Here is a 16,358-nt window from a genome sequence, read left to right on the forward strand (position 1 = left end):
GTAAAACCATGCCCAAGGTTAAGTTCTGCTAAGGCTTCTCCAGTAAGAGACTCAACAGTACACCTTAACACTGTTCTGTAACAGCGTTGCCCAAGAGAAATTCACAAGCCTGAAAGCCACAGCTACCAACACCATTTCTAACTAATCACACAGTACACTGTATCCTCTAAAGGAAAACTCTGCTCCTGTGAATAAAGATTACCCAACCCACTCTGGAGGGAAAAAAAACCAGATCCTCTCAAAGAAAAACAAAAAGAAAACAAATTGAAACCAACCAAAACTCACCTGAAAACAATCAACAAAAAAAACAAACTAAACACCCAAGCACCAAACCCAAACAATTCATTCATGTACTTCAGTTGGGAAACAACTTCTAAATGCCATTTAAGAATTTGCTGTTTGACTGACACATAATTTTGCTAAATGTAGACAGTTTTTCTCTCCTTGGCAATAGAAGAGGCAATCCAGAAACAAAATTCTGCTCCAGAGCACTACTGTTAGATTGTTGGGTGTTGTTTTTTTTTTTAAATGAACCTTTACCAAACTTCAGATTAATGTAAGAAAATCCCTCACTTTTTCCTTTGTTTGCTGCCCTGCAACATCTGTTCCTCTAGGCACAGCAACTGCTCCAGGCTCTTCTAAACACCACAGTGTATCTTCTACCTGGTTAGACTTTACTGCTCTATCTGGCAGATCTTTCTTCTCCTCCTTTTCTTCTTTATTAAATAAAAGTGGTTCTTCTGCTGGTTTTACTTTCCCCTGAAAAATTAAGAAAGTGTTGGTGACACAAAAGTGGTAGGTATATGAGTAGTATACACTGCTGTCGGACAGCAAAGTTTTAGTTGGCCTCCTGCAGTGATATGCTTGCATACTTGCTTGACTTCTACTTTCCTCCCATGGGACATTCTGGTTTGTGACTTTTGATTTCTAGTACTACAGGCTCTTCAGTCTGGTTGCAGAGTACCAGGAAACAGTTGCAAGCTTAGAGCAGATGCCCTCGGAATCTTGTCTGGTTGGTACACCATTTCTTATGACTGCCAGCAGCCAGACTGCAGCTTGCCTGTTTATTCTTCTGCTCCCAAGCCTATTATCTTTCTGGGCCAGGACAAGTTTTCCTGGCAAGCAGAAAGGCAGGGCAAACACACACACACACACAGGTACACAAATTCCTGCTACAGATACAGCTGTGCTAAGCTTTTACATCTCTTACTCTAAGTTCCAAGCAAAACCAGACAGGTAGTAACTATGGGCTAAGGTCCTAAGCAGCTAGCATAAGCACCCTCAACAGAGGGCCAGTAAGAAGCCTACAGACACATCTGAATCATCTTGTGTTGAAGTGATACAAAGGGTGAGGCCCTAGTTTCACAGTCAGCCTTCCTCTTAATAGTATTTTATGGTTAAAAGCTCTCAAAACATACTCAGAAAAGACTTTTAGCATAAACCAAATAAATTTAGGGTTAGTGGTGAAGAAAATCTTTATATCTCTTAGGCTGGTGGTAGTAATAAGTTTTACATGTAAGAGTTCAGTCTGCCCTGTTCCCATTCCCAATTTGCTAGAACTACCATTGTCTAAACCAAGTTAGACTTATATTCAGTACCTAAGAAGGTCTAACTATAAAAGACCAAGTGCTCTGCATTAGTTTTAAAAGAAAGGGGAGATACCACTGCAGGCTTAGCAGCTGAAGGAAGTAGCGTTGACTGGGAGCTGAAGAGCGATTCTCCATTAATGGCATCATCTTCAAACAACAACGACACCTTCTGTGCCTTTCTTTGGCTGCAATGAGAGAGGGGAAAATGGAAGATTCAGTGCAAAAGTTTCAGAGGCCATGCACTGCATCTGTTTAAAAGTATCATTTAGGACCATCATTTGCATTGTAGGATAGCAATCTCACTTGGCCTTCTGCAGTCATCTGCTTGCAGACTTGCACCACAGACACAAATGAGGTAAAGGAGCCCAGCCCTGTCCATTCCTACTCACACAGCTCTACTTCCTCCTCAGCAACAGTAGCAAGGGACAACATTTGCAATATGCCTGGGTTTATTGGGTTTTGAGGGTGCTACCAGGCTGCTCTGAAAAAATGTTGTTCCCCTGCCCCCTCCTGGACTGTCACCTCTCCTTAGTAATTGCAAATAAATCCTCCTCATCTTCTTCCTCAAAAAGGCTCGTCTTCTTCACAGCTTTAGCCTGACTGACAGTGATAGCTGGTTTTGCAGGATCCTCCTTTCGGTCATCTTCAGAAGGAAGTTTAGCTGGCTTGGAGACATTCCAGCGTTCCTTAAAAAAATAAGGAACCCTTAAGTTGTCTTGGCTATCTCAACAGTTTTATGCTTTGCCCAGCATAAAGCCCAGTAAACCTTTTCAATCATATCTTACTCCTCAGTACCTCCTCATCACTGCTGAATAATAAGCTGGAGGCCTTCTTGAGTGGTTCTGACTGTTTTGGTTTATCCTCCAGGGGTTTTTCCTGTTGCTTCTTGGCAGGTACCACACCAAAGAGATCCTTAAAATAAAATACATTAAAAAAGATATATATATAAAAAAAAAAAAAATCAAAAGCCAAAGCCACTATGAAAAGCTTACCGAGAAGTCATCAGCATGCAAGACACTATTGCCATTCACTTCTCAGATGAGTAGGACAGAGAAATAGTGTTTTGTGAACCCTTTTGGAAGATAATTTCAAGTGTGATACAGCATTCTGGTTCAGGGAATTCTACACACACAACATTTGATAGACCAGAAACTTGTAAGCAGACAGCCTGGTTTTGGTCCACAGATTCTCTACCATAAGGCTTGACCAGCAGCCAGAAAACAGCAAGCAGCAATTCTGTTGCACAGCTGTTAACACAATGGAACACTGTTTCTGCATCTACATAACGAAATAGAGAATGAATCCTACTCAGAGAGGAGAGGCAATAAGCGACTGAACCACCACCACTGGGCAAGAAACAAGACTTTTCACCAAAAGACACTCATACAGACAATAATATAGGGATCAGAATATACAAATCCATACGTTGACTTTACCCCCTAACATTTATTTATGCTTTTCTCCATGCAGCTTGAACTTCAGCGCCATAACACAATCTTCATGGCAGATACCAAAGACCTTACCACATTACAAAATGTTTCACAATCATGACAGTTGCTTCTGAACAGCTCCTATTCAGAAAGGTGAAAGCAGCCCCCTCCTAAATAGGAAAAATTTATCCTAAGTTTGCAGAAGTCTCCTATCTTACAGCTCTGAGAAGGCTTTCTATTTGCCTCAGATTTAGACTATGAAAGATCTTTGGAGGGTGTGTGGGAGGGAGAATAGGGTTATACTGGGTTTATGTGGCAAGGTTTTGATAGTGGGGGAGGAAAGGCAGGGCTACATGGCTGGTTTCAGTGAGAAGGTGCTAGAAGCTTCCCCCATGTCTGGTAGAGTCAATACCAGCCATTTCCAAGAGAGATCAGCCACTAGCCAAGGCCAAGCCCATCAGCAATGGTGGGCCTCTGGGATAATTTTTTTAAGAAGGGGAAAAGTTACTGTGCAAGAAAAAATGTAGCTGGAGAGCGGAGTCAGGAGTGACCCTGCAGGCACCAGGGTCAGTGAATAAGCAGGGGGAGGAGGTGCTCCAGGCACCAGAGCAGAGATTCCCCTGCAGACCATGGTGAGGCAGCTGTGCCCCTGCAGCCCATGGAGGTCCATGGTGGAGCAGATCTCCACCAGCAGCCCCTGGAGGACCCCACGCTGGCATAAGGGGATGCCCAAAGGAGGCTGTGACCCTGTGGGAAGCCTGCTGGAGCAGGGTCCTGGCAGGACCTGTGGCACCATGGAGAGAAGAGTCTGTGCTGGGGCAGGTTTGCTGCAGGACTTGTGACCCCATGGGGGACCCAAGCTGGAGCAGTCTGTCCCTGAAGGACTGCACCCCATGCAAGGGACCCACACTGGAGCAGTTCATGCTGTAACCCATAGAAGGGGCTCTACACTGGAGCAAAAGAGTGGGAGGAATCCTTCCCCTGAGGAGGAAGTAGCAGCAGAGGCAATGTGTGATGAACTGACAGTGACTGCAGTTTGCTGACCCCCTGTAGGTGTAGGGGTAGAGGTGTTTTTAAGATTTGGGTTTATTTCTCATTATTCTACTCTCATTTGATTGGTAATAAATGAAGCTAATTTTCCCAAGTCGAGTCTGTTTTGCCCATGACAGTGGCTGGTGAATGATCTCTCCCTGTTCTTATCTTGACCCATGGACCTTTTGTTATATATTCTCTCCTCTGTCCAGTTAGGGAGGGGGGGTGCTAGAGCAGCTATGGTGGACACCTGACATCCAGTCAGGGTCAACCCACCAAAAGGGTAAAAAAGGGATAAGAAAAGAACTAATTCACTTTTTCACTAATTCAGTTTAAGTTCCTCGCACTAACTGTGCTCTGGTCTCAGTTTCTACAGTAGCAGCCATAATTACACACTGAAAAGCAAGAAAAGGAATTCACCAGCCATTACACAAGAGAAGCAAGAAGTTATTCATGTGGCTAGACACCACAGGCCATGATAAACAGTTTCTTGAAGCTCATATTTCTTCTATTGCTCAGTGTTCTCTAGTATTATCAGAGGGATAATGTCCTTCATGTTTAGGTTCAGAGATGATATGCACCGACTACCGAATACTAAAAACGATACCAAGAACTTGCAAGAGTCTCTGCTGCCATTCTCCATAATGCTGCCCACATGCTCAGAACTGGTACACAGTGCAAGATTCACTTAATGCTCTAATTTATTGCTTTATTTAGAAGCTTGGTGTTGTAAACTTCTGAATATTTCCTGCTGCATTTGCAACAGGCTATGCAGGAGGGTTCCCATATAAAGCAAGTGCCTGGAAGGGGTACTTACCTCTTCATCATCATCAAACAAAGACAGCGGAGCTTTTGTCAGGGAATTGCTGGTGGGAAGAGATGTAGCTTTGGACTTCACAGTTTTACTTGATGAAAACAAATCCTGTGAAAACCAAAGAAACATCACTTTGCAAAGCAATGCTATACGTTTAAGAATATTAAACGGGACATTCATGTTTTTCTTTTAAAAGAAAATAAGTGTTTAGTGTGCCTGTGAAGTAGGGAAAGATTGTCTTACTTGGATGTACCAATCACATCCATTACTTGGACGTACCAATCACTTGGATGTACCAATCACCATGAGGATTGCCCTCAGCTTTGCAGATTAATTACTAGCTGGAAGTCAAGGACACTAGATTAAACATATGCAAGTCTTTCATGATTCTTGCTCTTGATTTGCTGATCTTTCCCATCTTCAGGCTTTCAAATTTTGCCTGTGCATAAATTTTATGCACAATCACATTGCTATCTTTAAAGATAGGGAAAACATTCCCAGACATTTCACTCTTGCAGCAGGAAGGAACTTTCAGGATTGCTCAGTGTAGCTGCATGGATGTCACAGTTTCCAGTCCTAGATATAAATAAGGAGTCCCCAGGTATAAGTGGACTGAGGTCAGGGTGACTCACATCCCAAGGATTTCTGTAGGGATTTATTAAAGAGGTACTCACTTCAGAATCCTCCTCATCAGAGAAGAGGCCTCTCTGTTTTCTTGGAGGTGTTTCAGATAAAGGCTTGAAGTCCTCACCTGAAGATGGTTGACTCTTTAGGACAAAAAGACACTGCATCAGCACCCATTTAGATTCAGTAAGGGCAGGCACATCATATAACGCTTTTTATGGGGTATGCTGCTGGCAGCACCTCAGCACTTGAAGGGACAGAACACAAGCTTGTTACCCAGGGGCTGAAGTCCAAAACTCATGTGTTGAGTGAGCTCCTCACATGCGAACAGCTATGCACAAGTGACTTGAAGGTTTTACCGTAGGCTTCCCATCCACCATCTTTCTCAGCAGAAAAATGTATGCAGGTGCTCATGTCAGGCCCCCTTATGAGTTAAATTAAAATGTTTCTTTTAACAAGCTTTGTTTCATAAAGGAAGAGGGCAGTTTGTGCCAGCCATCACTTCCTGCATTAGCACAGCACAGCTCCAGCCTGCCACCAGCTATATTGCCATTAAACTCAGAATGATTCCAGACCAAAGCATTACTGTCAGCAAGCTTGGAGGATAAAACAGTCCTCACTTCCTGACACGGCAGTAATGGTGCTGCTGAATCAGTACTTATCCTCTCCTCTCAGAGAGCCAAGTGCTATGTGCCTCACACCACCACTCTTGCTCCATTGACCATAGATACTCTTGCACTCCACCAAAAAAAAAGAAGCTAGCTTTGCTTCTTGTACTCAGCTGCTTCTTGCAAGCCAATATAGTGAAAGTTCTACAGCAATTTGCATTAGACAGCCCCAGCACTGTATGTTTGTCAGTGCAGAGGGGAGAAGAGTCACTGTAGCTCATTATGTTCAAATACTCCTTGGACAGCAAATATGTATAAAGTGAGTACATACAATCTCTGCCACAGAACCGAAAAGCATTACTGTTTTCCTCAGGACACTGCTCTGAAATTGCAAGTGGACTGAGCATTAAGGAGGCTCTCATAATTCTATACATGTGTCCTCAGGACAGCATTTGGAGCTTTCTACAGATTAAGAGTTTTCAGCTGAAAAACAGCTTTTTAAACACTCCAAGTATTGTATATGTTTAGGTAGAACTGTGACATCCACCTTCCTCTCCCACAGTATATACAAGCAACGGGTTACCAGTTAAGTTGCTATCGGCAGTTGGTATAAGTCCTAACACAGTTTTCACAGCACAGAACTGTGACACCAAAGGTTCTTAAATCAGGCTGGTTTCATGTCAGCATGAACTTCATAAACATTTTTTATTATCAGAGGCTTCTCATTTTGCTTTCATTTCAATCCCTGCCTCAATAAGATTCTTCCAATCACTGCCCACATGAGAGAAACCTCAAATAAAACCAAAGTTTGAGAGGAAAAATGCATTTAAAGACCCCTGAAGAACTTACCTCATGGAAGACCCTACGAACTCAATCCTTTTTCACAAATATGGCACTTCCATAGTGTTGTACATAGAAAGACTACTTCAACTGCAATAGTAACTTTTTTCTAAAACCTCAGCCATACGATCCATTTATATGCAATTACCTTTTTTTCCATGATAGCCTCCCTATGACTTTCTGTTTCTTTTGTTGTGCCAGAAACCACACAAGGAGTAACAGATTTTTCCTTGAATAAGTCACCTTCTTCATCATCATCAAATAGGTCTGCTTTGGACTTGACTGCATTAAGACACAAAACAAACAGGGAGCGATGAGAACAGAAAAGCCATTACAGAACAACAGAAGATAATGGAGTCTCCAAAGGTACCAAGCTACCTTTTTAAAGATGGCCAACATCAGGATTCTTTAAAGGAACAAGATAGACAAGCTCTCAAAGTGAAACACCACTTACATGACAGTACTGGTAACAGACAGCGCAGTCAAAAAGGTAGAGTCAGTTGGCACCTCTAAAGACAGTGTTTTTTATTAGCTTGGCACCATTAAAGGCCTAGAGCCTGACAACAGGGAGTGTTGGGCACTGGGACTCAAGGCTGTATGAATAATTCGGTACCATTTCCCTGATTCAAGTCTAGATACCACCCTGACAGCAGAGGGAGCATCCTAAGAGATGAAAGTTAGTGGACAGCACATACAACTAAACCAGTCCCACACCACTCTATGGAAAAGAAACACCAGTAACAGCAAATAAAACCCTCAACTAAGAACAACAACAACAAAACTCTAAAACCAAACAACCAAAACCAACCAACCCAAACAAAAGAGAAAAACACCAAAACCCAAGCAGACATAGCAGTGACACAGGTTTGAATTTTGTAACTCATTGATTCCTAACAGCTTGTCTTTTGATAACCTTTAATGTTTAATCTTCCACTTCACATGTATAGATGTACCTGAATCTGGAGGCTTTTTAGTTGTTCCCACAAAGAAGTCGTCATCATCATCATCATCAAACAGAACAACTTTCCCAGGCTGTTTTGGAATTTTCTCTGTGCTCTGTGCTGCAGAATTCTTCACTTTTTCCACAATTACAGTGGAACTGAAAACATCACTTCCTCCTGCAGGTCAGATGAGGAAAAGAAAAGCAACCCACACAAACATCATTGACAGAGTTACCAAAAAGCTGAACTTGTGCCATAATAAGTGGAGCCAGGCAGAGTTTCCATCACAGCAACTTTTAATGAGCTTCTGCAGCAGTGCTGCATCAAAAGCATTAGCTAGAAACTTCTTGATAAAGCCGAGTCACAGACGGATAGCCCCTCCCTCTCACTGCAATCACTTCTTCCTCAAACCTTCTTATTTCCCTAGGAACAGCAGCCAGGTTCCACATTAAAGCTAGAAGACCCCACAGTCCCACACTGTTGCCCCTATGGACTTCCCAAACCATCATCCTACATTACTAACTAGTAAAGCAGGCAATGGTGGACAAATTGGTAAGGTGCTTGGAGAGGAAAGGACAGGTGAATGAGTTCTCCCAAGGAGCTGCACTTGGTATGTAAGACAACCAGCAGTACTGCAGTGTGAGGCTAAGTTCAGTCCTGAGATTCCTGTGTGCTTCAGGTATGGCAGTGATCAACTGGTAACAACTGTTTCTTCTACATCTGGTGTGCAAGTGTGCAGCCTCAGTGATACATGCATGCCAACAGATGGTCTGCAAAGACATTTAGGGGTTTTGGTAAAAACTGGCAGCCTGGTTCTAAGCCCGTCTTTTCGTTTCTTACCTGCAGATGCTTGAAAATGGCAAGAGGGAAAACAAACAAAACAATCCCCCCAAAAGAAAGAAAAAGGAGAAAAAAAAAAGTTTGGCAGGAAGTAGAACAACAGCTATTCGGTTAAAAGTCAGCAGACTGCATGAATTTTAACCAGCATTGCAGCAGTCTATTACAGATACAGTTTATCACACAACTAGAAACTGCCACAGGATTGGCAGGAACACAGCCATGAAGTTTGATTAATTATTAAAAAACCTCAAGTTCCTAAACAAACTGTTCCCTGCAAATGTGTTCATCAAGCGATTCTGAATAGCAAGGAAGCCTCAATCTTAGTCTTTCTCTGATGAATTTAGCCTGACTACGAGTTACTGAGAGAAAGCAACTGAAGACTTTGAATACAAGGCAGATACAACTTAATCCCTGACGAACTAAAACAGGACACTGTTAGAAAGGGTGGGTAAATTTACTGCTTATGTAACAGTACCTCCAAGAAAGTGAAGGATACAGGAAACCTCCATCTGCCCTTTTAAACTTTGCTACCAAGTCTTACAATTATGTAGAATGATAATTGCTGATGTATGTATTTTTGATCCTGAAGCAAAAAAGGCTGTATTTGTCTACATCCTCTAAAAACCATGCTGACCGAGGGCTCAGTTAACTGAAGCCATAGTCTTAAAATAGGCCTTTCTTAATAAGGAATAAAACTTAAAATTAAGGTAACTCAGTCAGGTGAAGACCCTACAGAGAGACAGAAATCAAGGTTAGTTAATTCAAAGAGAATGGTGACATGTTTCTTTTCATTGCTCAGCTTGAAGTCCAATATGCACTGCAGACTTAAGCTGTATAGTATCAGTTAAAATAACACACACCCTTAAAAGTCCATAGCCTAACACTGGAAGCTGACAGCTGCTAATACCTGCCATCAATGACCTCTATCTTCAGAGCTCCTACACAATCTTTATTATCCATGAGGCATGCTGCAGTTTAAGCTTAGCATGGTAGAAGCACCTGTATTTGTCACTAAGAATATGATCAAGCAATGTAGTGCTGCTGTGTTTGGACAGTTTCTTTAAAACCTCCCCAGTAGGTTTTAAAGAAAAGAGCATTTTGTGCATGAAGCAATTTGCTATTGAACAAATCATACCTGGGAACAGAGATACTGCACCTGCAGGAACTTTCTTTAAGGACTTTGTAGAGGATGCTGAAATCATAGGAAGTACAATACAAATTGGATGCACTTGTTTTATGCTGTCAAAGCCTTCAGAACTCTAACATAGAAATAGGAATCTAAGAAGACTTCTGAGCTCCATTCTTTTTTTCTCAACAGCTCTGAACTCTTTAGACATTCTCCTTGAACTTTTGTTTCTTTGCATATATATATATATGTATCACTCTATTTTCCCCTATGAAAACTCCACAAGACAGCTCTACTAAACTGAAGCTTATAAACATGATATGCATTTATACGTAGCATTATTTAAGAGTTCACATTCACACATTCAAAACCACTTTAATACAGTACACTCAAACCGGCTTAGTCTTACAACCTTGATCTGAAAATTCATCAAATACAATGCTTCAGTAAAAACTGCTGCAGTACAGAATGGGTGCTCAGACTCCTTAAGGGTCTAGACATGCAGCTAATGAGAAACTCAGACACACATTAGTCTGCAAGAAGAATCTTTACTCCACTCCAACCCACAACTGGATCCTGCTATGTACTCTTCAGCAGCAGGAACCTAGTGCACACAGAGCTCTGCCAACATCAGTAAGGATATCCTTTCAGCTCCAGATAGTAGGTGTGTGCAAGAGATCATAATGAATAAGCACATTTAAAATTCAAGGAAAACACAGCTGTTCTCTATTAAGACTGGGAAGAAGAGATATGCCAACAATTGCTACTCTTTCTCTGGTGGACTTTCTAGCTTGGAAACAAAACAGTCTACAGGACTAGAAGAGGCAACAATTGGTTCTTACCATCACTTACTGGGACTCGCTCCTCTCTCTCTTTTGATTCTTCTCTTGGTGCTCCAGCAAAAAGATCACTCTGTAGATGAAAATGTAAAGGGGGAAGAAGTGCTGAATTTCTATTTTGTAGGAAAAGACAGCTGCTGATTTTTCCATGTTGAAGATCCACTTCTAACCCAAGACAGAGGAGGTAACCACCACTCCCTTCTCAAAAGGATGCCTGCACATATGTACTTAAATCTGGGTACTCTAGCATTAACTTGAGTGCATATATTCAGAAAAGTAGCTTTCTGTCTTCTAAAATTTAATTTACACTGATTATCAGGCTGTTTACTGCAGAAAAAGAAAGACCTTTTATTTGCACATCTTCAAGGGCTTACACCAATATACAGCTGTTCAAGGTTCCCATTACATCCTTCCATGCTTTCTTGTTGAAGCTTATGCAGTAAGGTTTGAAAAAACGAATCAGGTCAGGCCAAGCATAAAAGTACTCTTCAACTACACATGATTAAGAAAATGACTTATATTGTTGCTAAAGAGATGCTAAGACACCAGTATGGTGTAAAGATATATACATTATAGCTCAAAAGCAGTGCTGGACAGTCCCACAAAAGTCCTTGTGCTCAGATTACAATTACCCTCTGCCAGCCCTCCCTGAGAATCCCAGGAAACCTCCGAATTTGTATGTACTGACCACTTCTATTTTTTGAAAGACTCACTCTTATGGAAGTAGGATATTAGAAGTTGCCTACCTGGAAGCTCAAAATGCATGGTCTTTGCATAAAGCTTTATAGAAAGAAGGCAGCAATACTTGGGAAAGAGCAGGAAAGCACAGGGCTGTAGCAGGGATGTCAGTGATTAAATACACATTGTCAGTTACTATTTGCTGTTGACCTTCTGTTGCTGCATTCTGCTACAAGGCCTCCTCCACTGCATAAAGTAGGTGACAATAAGTTACCTTTCCTAGATGAGTAACTGTCAGGTAACAGAAAACCAAGAACAAACATATGCAGGCAGGCAAAATCACAGAGAAATCTGCTTGGCTGCCGTGTGTCTACAGGATAAGAAAAGTACTCTTGGCAGTAAGTAATAACCAAGAGGCTTTAATGATAGCTTCATCTGAATTTGCACTGATACAAAGCCTCCTTACAAAGGCCTTCTTGCAAATCTCAGTTTAACACACCCCTTAGCTCCAAGGAACACCTGACTCATTCTAGTTGCACAAAGGAACACCACATCCAACAAAGGCAGCAGTTTGGCTACTATTCTGGACTAACTTTGACTGTTACCGATACCAGCTGCATGATTAAAATCAAAGGCAATCATCTGTTTTACATAGCTGTACTATCAGATTCTTAAGTATCCCCAACATAGGGCTTCTATTCCCTTTTACCTGCACAATGTTAAAACAGAAGTAAAAATGCACTTTGTGCCATTCCTTTATCAAGTCAGCTCTAGATACACAGCACAAGAGCAATCTTAAGGTGAAATTTTCCTGCCAATGCATTAATTAGATGAAAGAACATAGCATAATTGCAATAGGGAACTTTCAACAATGCAGAGACAGAAAAACCCAACAGCACCACTGTCCAGATATGGTACATGAAAGATAAATTGTGAAGGGCATCACATTCTCTTTCCTCTCAACCTTCTCCCATACCCAGGGAGAAAGAGAGAATCACAAAATTCAGTATTCACATAGGCATTTTAATAGAAATTTGCTGTTTTAAAATAAACAAACTGTATGGCATATCTCTGGCATATCCAGAGATAAAAGTGAAGCAGTGGGTAAGCTCTGCTGGAATTAGAACCTGTCTAATATAATGCTGGAACCACACCTGCATCTCTCATAAGCACCACTGCAGAAGAGAGGGCTTTGTGTCAAGAGAAACATAAATAGCTCATTCATGTAGTTCTGTTTCTCCACTGGAAAGCCACTATTCCTCCACACTTGAATACTACCAAGCAATAAGATGCTGTTTTCCCTCCCTGCCTTCCAGAAGTGGGAATTTGTGGGGATCTTTTGTTTTTTAAAGGTGGACACACTCAAATTTCTCTTCTCTTCAGCATTCTCACCTCTTCATCATCAAAGAGACCTGTTCCACCACTGAAGAGGCCACCCCTAGACCCAAACGGTGTGAAGTCTTCATCAGTCAGTTTAGGAGGCTTGAAGATGTCATCTTCATCTAGAAAGCACAAGAACCAAGAGTTATAGTGGGACTGACCAAGTTTCAGGAAAGGGAATTAAAGAGACTACCAAAATAAAACCTGATTGGATTCCATCCCTTCTCTCTCATAAACATTATATGTACGGAAAAGTTGCTGTAGACAGACTGGGTTGTGTGTTGTTTCTCCACAAGACCACATTTAAGGAGGAACTCTAATCTTGCTTCTAGCATTGTTTTATATGCACATCACAACCTAGGATGGTTTACACATTCACCTTGAAGGACAATCAAATATCCTACCCAGTTTCTAAATTACATGCCACAATTTCCTGTGTGATACCTCACAATCCAGCCCACAATTCAAAACCAAGAGGATAACTTACCATCTGATGGAACTCTAACTTCTTTCTTCTCTTTCAGGGTTTTCCTTGTTTTAGTCTCTGATGACAGGGCTTTAAAGGAGAAAATTTCAAAGCAAAACAGTCCACCTTTATTTGTAGCCTGTGATTAATCTATGGTAAAAAGAACCTTAAAGAAAAAAAAAAAAACTAACCAAGCTGACCTACACATAGCAATGTGTTTTCCACTATAACACTGGGTGAATTCCAATTGAATCCTTAAAGTTATGGACAAAAAGGTTCTCAGAATGTGCAAGTGTCTTTATTTACTCTTGTTAGGCTTTCACCTAATACAGATCTAACTTCACATACTGTTACACAGGATCTCCTGTCCAACTCCTGAGCCCTCTGCTATCTCCCAAGAACTTATCAAAACTAAAGTTAGCTTACATGAACGTTCTTCATCGAGTTTGACTGGTATTTCTCGTTTGATGCGGGCTGCCAGCTCATCTGCAAATGATGTCGGCCTCTTCTTTTTCTGAAAAGTAGGCACAAATAACAGCATACTCTTTATATACAATCCAGTGTATAAGTTGCAATTACAAATACTGTATTCTACAGCCTCAGTTGTACAATATCCTGTCTAGACTTTGACTGAAGCCCTCAGAAGAGGCAATTCAACTTTCTATTAAGAAACCAATTAGGAGATTATGCATGTATCAAGAGAAAAAAGGGGCTGTTTCTAGTCCCTTATGATCATATAATTTTTAATGTCACCTTGTTTTGGGAGCAGGACAAGCAAGAAGACCTTAACACACACAGATGCAACAAGTAATTTCCCAATAACCTTTCAAGACGGCTTTGATGCCAGTTTAGGGTGCAGGAGTCCCTTAGTTTAAAGGGGCGAAGCCTGAACAATCACGTTGAAGATCATTCAGGATTTTTACAAGCCCTCTTACAGGACCCCATCCAGATAACTGAAAGCTACCATTATAATACCTCTAAGAACACTTTTTTTCATGAGCAAAGTCAAACCTCTCCTTCCAGCAAGGCAACAACTACTTACAGGCCTTGTGCTTTCATCTAAGTCTCCATCCTCATCTTCTTCTTTTTCAGAGTCAAAGAGATCACAGCCATCATAATCATCTTCATCACTCATCTGTGCTGTCCTCTAAAAAACAGTAATACCTTGTTGTGTTCTCCTGAAGGTGGCATACAAAATAAGCACAAAACTATATCTGCACAGATAAAATATTCAAAGCAAATTTCCTGAAAGGAGGGGAACATTCAGCCAGTTTGGGGAACTTCACTGCTTTTGAGAGGTAAGGAATGAGTGCCACTAGCTTCAGGCAAGTTGTTGCATTCTCTAGTACACCCCTTTGCTGTGTCACTGAACATTTCTGTACCAGAGATGCAACTGAAGCCACTAAGACCCTCCTCACAAGGAGTGTACCACTATTAGACACAAGCTCAAACTGCTTTGGCTGTGCTGGTGCCCTTAGTTTATGAGCTGCTCTTTAAAGACATAGTATTTAGCCTTAACACAGGGACTTCGTGAACATAGTAAAAAATTGCATCATCTTGAGCTATTCCTAAGGTGGATAGCAAAATGACAGGCACAGAATGACAGCAGAATCCACATCCTGGATTCAGTCATATGAATAAGAAAAAGATGAAGTGAATCGTGAGCTGCAGGCTGGCATGGGTCAGGCCCTAACACCCCAAAGATACCTCCTCATCCTAAAATACATCAGGAATACAAAGTTACCCTATGAAGGTCAATACAGCTGAGTGCCTTGTAACACTGTTTTATTAATGTTACAAAGATTGCTGTTTGGAACATAGTTCTTTCAGACTGAGGACACCCACATATAAGTCTTTCACAATAGCACATCTAAACACAGGTAAGATTCCTTCTTCTACTACCAATGACTAAAGTCAGGCTTGAATTTTTCAACCTAAACATTTCTTTTCCTGTTTCATTTGTTACCCAAATGGACATACTTTTCAAACATTCAATACTGTTCACATCTTTGATTTCACCCAAACCGAACTGTTCCTTACTTCCTGCATAGCAGGTTTAGAATTTTAATTATAGGCCAAATAATCCCACCAGATCCTAGTTTTCCTGGACTAGATTCTTTAAACTCTCATAACTCCAAAGTAATTCCTGAGGAAAACACACAGCAGAAAACGCTATCCCACATACACTTTGCATCTCATTATGGCTTGCAAGCATGTCTTTAAGCCAAATCCAGGTTCAATTTCACAACTCAATGCCATCTGGTCAGGACAACCTTCTCATACAAAGTCATACAAATCAGGCTGAACAAAAGTTTTTAAGTGCTGTGTAGAGCTTTTCTTTCTTTCTTGCACCCTCACTGTGTCACAAGTGGAAAATCTTTCAGGGATGTACCAGGGTGTATATAACCATACCATCTTTTGGTCATCTTCACTAGGGTTTCCAAACTCATCATCTGATTCCTGGAACACAAGAGATCCAAAGACAAGTAACACACATTACTTGGTTCAGTGGCTAAGGGAGAGGGCTCAGAAACTCTGGCCTTACTTAAGTTTGGACATTCACATCTCCCACCATGACCTGACCAAAGAATTGTTTCCCCACTGCTCACCATCTTTATGAATGGAGCTCACTAGAATGTTATTAATCTAGTAAAGACAACAAGCTCCGACAGTGTATTAGAGTAACTTGAAGGGGATTTAACTTTAACTGAGCAAAGACACCAAAAGCAAACTCCCAAAAAAGGGAGTGCTTCCATAGCACAGTTACAAAGCAGAGACATCCCAGCCCAAGCAAGTGAAACATACCAGAAATAGTACTGTTCAAATGGAGCAGATTTCAGGCAAAGCCTAGACATGCATTACTGACACCTACTTAACCTTTAAACTTGCTCCTGTTAAGTGTTTGTCCCATTCTTTGGCATGTAACTTACAACAGATTTGTTCTCCATAAATACAATTCTTGCTAAGAATCTGGTTTGCTTCACATTGAAATTAGGTGCAATGAAACACTTCAGTTTGAAGTATTCTACTACAATAGCAGCTAGAGCCAGTACCACTTTATTGTTCCTCTGAAAAGCTGCAGAGGAAACCACTGCATAAGAAAAATGAAAAGCACATTTGCCACAAATAGATACAGAGAACAGACATTGCG

General features: G+C 41.2%; 1 protein-coding gene across 4 annotated transcripts in view; it reads right to left on the reverse strand.

The window, feature by feature from the left end:
* Positions 1–16,358, reverse strand: part of LOC134157582 (WASH complex subunit 2-like) — a 36,972-nt gene that overhangs the window by 15,281 nt on the left and 5,333 nt on the right. For 2 of the 4 annotated variants that reach the window (XM_062606668.1, XM_062606670.1), the window contains 15 exons: positions 15,620–15,667; positions 14,250–14,354; positions 13,634–13,721; positions 13,229–13,297; positions 12,754–12,863; positions 10,687–10,756; positions 9,854–9,910; positions 7,891–8,055; positions 7,086–7,219; positions 5,540–5,632; positions 4,869–4,973; positions 2,385–2,501; positions 2,112–2,275; positions 1,663–1,774; positions 574–759 (listed from right to left, as the gene is read on the reverse strand). In XM_062606668.1, the coding sequence (XP_062462652.1) occupies positions 574–759; positions 1,663–1,774; positions 2,112–2,275; positions 2,385–2,501; positions 4,869–4,973; positions 5,540–5,632; positions 7,086–7,219; positions 7,891–8,055; positions 9,854–9,910; positions 10,687–10,756; positions 12,754–12,863; positions 13,229–13,297; positions 13,634–13,721; positions 14,250–14,354; positions 15,620–15,667 (1,623 nt within the window). The remainder of the gene's footprint in view (positions 1–573; positions 760–1,662; positions 1,775–2,111; positions 2,276–2,384; positions 2,502–4,868; positions 4,974–5,539; positions 5,633–7,085; positions 7,220–7,890; positions 8,056–9,853; positions 9,911–10,686; positions 10,757–12,753; positions 12,864–13,228; positions 13,298–13,633; positions 13,722–14,249; positions 14,355–15,619; positions 15,668–16,358) is intronic. The other 2 variants (XM_062606671.1, XM_062606669.1) reach the window with 2 other exon arrangements.

The sequence above is a fragment of the Pezoporus occidentalis genome, unplaced genomic scaffold, assembly GCF_034315485.1.
Source record: "Pezoporus occidentalis ecotype Australia unplaced genomic scaffold, CSIRO_AGI_Poc_V1 ctg98, whole genome shotgun sequence".
Classification (NCBI taxonomy): Eukaryota; Metazoa; Chordata; class Aves; order Psittaciformes; family Psittacidae; genus Pezoporus; species Pezoporus occidentalis.